At 36.3% G+C, this 7,284-nt stretch overlaps 1 protein-coding gene across 3 annotated transcripts in view; it reads left to right on the forward strand.

The window, feature by feature from the left end:
* Positions 1-2,151, forward strand: part of LOC115244391 — a 13,139-nt gene extending 10,988 nt beyond the window's left edge. For 2 of the 3 annotated variants that reach the window (XM_029821982.1, XM_029821980.1), the window contains one exon: positions 1,375-2,151. In XM_029821982.1, coding sequence (XP_029677842.1) covers positions 1,375-2,127 — 753 coding nt within the window. In that variant the 3' untranslated portion in view covers positions 2,128-2,151. Of the gene's footprint in view, positions 1-817 lie in introns of all 3 variants that reach the window. The other variant, XM_029821981.1, reaches the window with a different exon arrangement.
* Positions 2,152-7,284: the final 5,133 nt, after the last annotated feature.

Here is a 7,284-nt window from a genome sequence, read left to right on the forward strand (position 1 = left end):
ATTTTTAAACAAAACTTACGTGTAGAACTCGTTTCAAGCTCTTCTTCATTCCTGCGTTTTCGTGTCTGAGTGCGAGTCTCTTGTACGCTATTCGCCGGGGTGGCCCGATCTACAGATTATGATAAATTTGTAAATTTAAATTAAATTAATAAAAGTCTCTCGTATTCGATTACATTACACTCTCCCTAATATAAATAAAACATTTTGCTTACCATTTAAGAGGTTTTCTCGATGTTTAGATAACAGGAATTTTATAAGATCTCCTGCATCCTCCTCTTCATGTTCGAATGTCTCCCGTATTTCTATTATTTCACCCGCGATATGCAACAATTCAGCATAATCGGCGAAATAACCCAGTCTGTATAACACTGCTAGTACAGTGTTCGAGCAGGCCCACGCAAAAGACCGAAAAACAGCGTAATTGATTTCCGACGACTCATCCCATAACGCGGATAAATATCGTTCCCTGTTTAACGTAGGCGCCAAATTTGAGCCTATAATTATGCATTTGCATAATACTTCTTTGAGTCCAGGCATTTTTATCAACGCTCACTCACGATATCACTTTTCACGATAAATATAACACTTTTCGCGGAAAGACACGCGTTGCTTCGATCGATGGCGAATTCGGAAATAATTTTTCTACTACACCACGATGCATTTATTTACTCGTATCCCCTCTTTTTTTCCAAGAAGGTATACCCCCGAAAGAGTTAAAATTTCTCCTTTCTTCCGAGAAAAAACGGACAAAAAGAAAAATAGTTTCTTATTTTTATTACGATATGCAGGCATTGCATGCAATAGTTTTATTGCTTAGGTGTTTTTATTATAGAGGTGTCAAAGTAAAGACTTTGTTGTGAAAATCTTTTAAAATTTTCGTAGAAGGGCTAGGATTATGTCGATTAGAAATTCGTCCTTTATAACATTTTTCTCTTAACAATATAAGCTATAAAAATTTATTATTCGGCTGCTAAGCTTTTATCTACGTTTTGTAACATATTGTAATTGTATTTAGAGAAAAATTTTAGAGAAAAATTTTTCCTTGTAACGAATCTAATTTCTAGATGTTTCTAGATGTTTTCACGTAATTTTTAGCGTGATGAACAAGTTTGAACGTGAAAAATCATGATTTTTCCTGTTATTTGACTGTCTGCGCAAACTTTTCCCCCACTTTTCTTTATATTTCGATATATAAGCAGCACGAGAAGATGCGAATTCTTATTCATTTGAGTTTGCTCGTACGAAAATCTTCCTTTCGGCTTCGATACAAGAATTTGTCGTTGTTGTGACTAGTATTCAACTCGGTTTTATTCGAAAGTGATAACAATGGCTGCCACGAAAGAAGTTTCCAGTGATCAGAAGAATCTAGTCGATTTTGTTAAATCTACACACGTTTGCGATATTAGCAAATCGGACAACAAGATCGACATCGATAGAAGAAACGAACAGCGTTATTTATTACTATCGACAACGTATGGTCTTAATTCATCCTGCACTAAGAAGTTACATGTGGGGTTGCAAGCGACAAACGACGATTGCTTCGTGCCGATTGTTAAATTAACTGGCAATTATATCGATGGAATTTGCTTCGATATTGACAGCTGGCAGCAGTTTCAAATCAGCATGGAACAGATGAGACTGTACTTGAGCGAAAATCAAAAAACTAGGCCGAGTCCGATTATCATCAACAATATTTCCATCGGATTCACCACCGCTTACGGGTCGAGGGCTGTGATAGTGACTTACAAGGAAAATGCAGAACAATCTGCGAGTAATGGTGAAGCGGAGGAGCAAGCGCAGCCGCCTTTGAAGAAGCGAAAAACGCAGAACATCGCTATCGTGATGCAGAAAGCTACTTTCCTAGGCCTGGAAAATATTGCGAGATGTGTGGATGCACATTTGTCTCAGCTAGTTTGCATCGCCGACACCGTCAACACCTGCGCCAATTACTTAATAAACGAGATAGAATTAAAACTCCCATCAGCTTACATAGATCGTGAAATTATAAAGCTCATAGTTATCGGTAATTTTCAAGAAATTGAACGCAATGTACAAACGCAAATAAAGGATTTAACATTTTTAGATGTATATTTCAATATTGTATTCGAAGAATTACTTTTTCACTAGGATTTAATGAAATTGCGCGTATAATTTTAAAACGCAATTGTTAATTTTATAAAAATAAAAAAATAAAAAATTATTTCAATAAATATGAAGTTTTTCCACCTTAAAAATCACAGCGTATTTTTTTCCTTTATCCCTCTCTAATATTTCCTTTACTTCTTTATTACACGCATAGATCATTCCGTCAAAATAATATCAAATGTTAGTTGAACGCTAAACGAGCATCTTATTTCTAACATAAGCGCACACAGAGCACCGCTTATAAGCTCGTAAGCAGCGGTGCTCGAAAAACACCGGTACGAGCACATCCCCGCGAATACGCTTACTCGCGGCGTTCCCGCGGCTGCTTAGCAGCTAATCGGCCGCGGTGCTTTCCGCTCGTTCACGTACCGGGAAACGCTAACGCGAGCATGCGGCCGCCGCGGTGGGGCCCCCGGAGCGCAGATAAGCTTATTACTCAACGCATACCTACGATAAATATTAAAAATATTCGATGATCTTTTATTTATGAGAGCGAACGTAATCGGCAAAGCGTTCATTTCGCAAAATGGATGTACGGTGGAAACATCCTTGGACGTCGATCGTCTGTGGACCTACGGGATGTGGAAAAACAATTTTCGTGAAAACGTTTCTTCGTCATTTATCCGGCATGTCAGATGTTCGATTCGAGAGAATTTTATTTTATTACGCAGAGTGGCAAGATGCGTATCAGCGTTTACAATGCGCCGCGAGTGAGAAAGAAGAAGAAGAGAAAAAAGCACAAAAGACCGGTTACGTTAATAATGCATTGATAAAATCGAAGAAAAATATAATCGAATTTCGCGAGGGATTACCGCGCTCGAAAGATTATTCCAACGATCCACTCTCGCCAAAATTAATAATAATTGACGATCTTATGAGGGAATCATGCATTTTCAATACGCTCAAGGGTGACGTACCGCTTCGCTGTAACGATAAAAAGCGATTAGCCGAACATAAAACGATCCTACGTCGTGTCGCGGCGAAACAAGGTAATTGGAAGGCAAGGACTCGTAACTATAAACGGCGCTGCCATAACGGGTTCGAATATTGCGGAACTTATAAACGACGCGATACGCGAGAGCAAAACATTTAAAGCAACCGGAAGAATTCAGTTTGCTCGATTACTGCACGACATAGGCACTTCTTTCAATCTCATAGGAAATCATGATTTATTACATACGTTCGCCCGATCTCATCGTATTAAAATCGTGGTTCCGCGCGGAAGTTCCACTCCGAAAACTTCGACCGAGCGTTCAAAGTCGTACAGACGTAAGGTAGACGAAACGAGTGAAACCGAAGGAGATACGCTATTTGTATCCGCCGACAAGGACGAAGGCGGGCGAAGTTATAGACGGGATTTTTTATGAACAAGAATTAGCATCTGTTATTAAAGACTTGCAAGGGTAAGAATTTATCATCGATCGTGTGATAAAAAGTAGGGGACGTGGTAACAATAAACAATTATTAGTTAGTTGGCAAGGATATCCTTCAAAATTCAATTCTTGGATACCCTTCGAGTTTAAAATCTTTGAATCAAAAATGAGGGAGGAAGGATTTTATATGATTTTCCCGAGTAATAGCAGCATGCGTTTTTTCCGGAGAATAAAACCATGTGTTTCACCACTGAATTACCTCAATGTATAAACTTGCAGGGACGTTGGGATGTAGCGCTAACGGAGATTCAATTTCCGACTAGCTTTCTTCATATACGTCCTGGAGATGTAAATTTTTCCGAGAAACTTTGCCGAATACTCAGCTTTGATACACACAATAAGCTCAATGCTAGTGTTGTGGAACGTTCACCGTTATGGCTCTTTAGCGAAACAGACTTCAATATACAAAATACCGATGAGAAGCATGGTAAAATTGAAAATAATACCGGTACACCAGGCGTTTTACCTTCCTGGATTTATGATGATAAAATTTATACATCACCATTTTACGTATTTCCACGCGAACGCGTAATAATAGCCGCCGAACCAGCTAGTTTGTTGCGCAGTATCCCCGACAAGCTCTTTGTCTATTGCGATATTTGCGAACCCTATATTACTAGCGATGTACAATCTCCTCTATTGCGAATCTCCTCTTTTTCGCACTCGATGCTGCTTTTCGCACAATCGAGATAGATATAAGAGATCAACTAGGACAGAGTATACCATTCGAATTTGGAACGCTGACAGTGACATTACACTTTAGGCGTATCGAGTAGATAACACAACGGTGAAGCTAATCCGAAATATTTTACATCGCAACTACGTGAAATAACAAGACAGGCACGTCACATTTACGTCAGAGGTACCGAAAAAGAAACCTACTTGCGGAATTTACTCTCCAGAAATATATATAATTTGGAAGATATTTCCCCCGCATTCAAAAATCTGTCAGAGGGAGAAGTGCACGGACGATATTGTGGTTACCACGGATTTCGAAAATTCGGAATCTTTCATTGCGCATTACGCAACGTATATAAATTAAAATATTGGTTAATCGAGCGAAATAATATCGCCTACGGCAATACGAACGATAGTACTCAAGCTACTTATGGTTCTCCGGATAATTGGAGTTTAAACGCCTGTGACGACGACGACGACGACGACGAGGATGACGAAAACGAAGACGACGGAAATGAGGAAATCAGTAGCGCGTATGAGATTTCGCGCGATAGAATTGAAATAGAGAAAAAAAAAATCTGCAAGAATCCGAGCGATCAATAGAAAAAGAAGAAGAGAAATTTGAAAAATCTGAATTATCGTCGTTGATGGATAGAGACAAGCTCGAAGCAAAACAATCGCTTAATCGTACACTTATTTCGTAAAATTTTTCTTCGTGAAAAAAGAAACAAGTGAAACATTTTATGCTATGCATTGCAGTGTTTAATCATGTAATTCGAATTGTAATACGGTATAGACGATATAGTCCTATGCAATATTTTAATTATATGTAATAAGAATATTGATTTATATAAAATTAATATCAATAAATGTAGGATTTTTTTTTTACTTAAATTGTTAAATTTTTTTCATCTCTCCTCTTTCCTTTTACAGTATAATGTTCCAAACGTTTGAACTTGTTAACGCCTGTTTTTTATTATCCTTTCATTGGTTGAGGTAACGTAATTTCTTTCGGCGCAACAAATGCGAAACCCTATAGAAACTAAGGAAATTAGTCAGCCATAAAATGAAAATAACTAAAAATAGGCAGTGATAGAATAAGGAAACTTTTTTTCCCCACTTTATTGTCCTTTTGGAAAACAGTGGGGGGATTATGTATAAATTCTGATTTCCCATGAAAAATCCAACATTAGTTTTCCACCTCTTGAAATTTTTTGTGTACTAAGTTAAGTGAAGTCCGAGTGTGCGAAAATGTGCGTCGCTGATATTCTAAAAAAAATTACAATATTGTGTAGTGTCGCAATACCTCAATTTGAGGCTAAAAAATATCTCGAGCAAATATCGGAGGAGGAAGGCAATGAAAATAACTACTGTTTATTCAGAAAGACTGTCAACATGTGTACGAGCAACGTATTAGGAATATTATTTTGCTTAAAACATTTTGGCGGGGATGTCCGCCTATTAAGCATAGCAGGCGAAATTATAGCAGGGCGCCTAGCTAAAAAAAAGGCGTCGGATGATGACATCGACGGATTTACGGTCCATCTTCTAATGCACTACTATCGACAACGAGCATTAGGTAAATATATTTTATTTATAATAATAATTGCAAATTAAAATTTTTATTTTTGTTAAAAATAGATATGCTCGCCGTTTCAAATATCGGAGCGTATGTATGTCACGACATCGTGAGATTTTACATGCAAAAGGGTACCGTATTATTAATTTTTTACGGACATATATCATACGTAAAACACAGATATACAAAAAAAAACTATATTATAAATAATAAAGATATGCTAACAAAGCGTTTTTCTATATTGCTTACTGCATGACAGATATCCTAACCTCACGTATGTCACTATTTTGAAATCTCATTATGTGTTTTCAGTATCAAATATATTTGCGAGTTTACGAGATTTTACTTTTCCTACGAAATAACATTGAGTAAGTATTCTTTGCTAATATGATGGAGCTTGGGTACTTTAGTAATGTGGGACAAGTTGTTAGATATAAGTAATAAGACATATTACAATTAGAAACGGATATTTTCTGTTACATCATAGTTTATTACTTCATAGTTTATAATAGAAGAGTATGTATATGCAACGTAGGCCTAATAATTTTCAAGTCATTAATCAATCTCTTTTATTTACAGTGGGATCTTTACATTAGAAATAATGTATTTTGGGGTCTTCGCGTGCTGGGATAACTATTGTGCAACTACAGTATGAGGTAATATTTTTAAGTATTGTTTTCTGACTACTCATTCAACCTAAAGGAAGACTAAATTGTGATGATGACAATTATACTGGTAAGGTTGCTGTATGAATGAGATCTTAATGTCACGCTGCCTATTTAATATTATATTATGTTTATTTTTATTTTAGGCAAGCAAAAGTAATAGATCCACACTAATTTGCAAACCAGGGATCCAGCTTGCATTGAATGTCTGGAGAGAATCCATTTACAAAGCACGAGAATCTTTTAAGCGAGAGTTTAATATTATAGTCTCCACTAATAGAATCTTGTGATCTGTAATGGAATGATCAACACTCATTCACTAACTTGCAGTGTCTATTGAAGCAATAATGATTTTGTACTGCTGACATGTTAGAAGATTGAGTAAACATTTGTATTACTATTCAGTTAGTGAATACATCAGCGAAGACAGTGCTTTGGCATATTATATCCAAATGTGGCATATTGTAATATATATTATTATATATATTATATGTATATTATCTGTATCACAAAAGAAAAATCTTATAACATTTTGTTCTTAACCGATTTATCAAAAGAATATTTCTCTGAAAAATGTGTTCATATGTACACTGCAATTGTAAAGTTGATAAATCGGTTAAGAACAAAATGTTATAAAATTTTTCTTTTGTGATACAGATAATATACATATAATATGTATAACAATATATAATACAATATGCCACATTTGCAAAATATGAATCGTCGCTGGAACGACAATGGCGATGGGGCGAAGAAAAAGAATCGCGGGCAAAAGGCTAAATAT

This window comes from Formica exsecta, unplaced genomic scaffold (genome assembly GCF_003651465.1).
Source record: "Formica exsecta isolate Colony F162 unplaced genomic scaffold, ASM365146v1 scaffold819, whole genome shotgun sequence".
NCBI lineage: Eukaryota > Metazoa > Arthropoda > Insecta > Hymenoptera > Formicidae > Formica > Formica exsecta.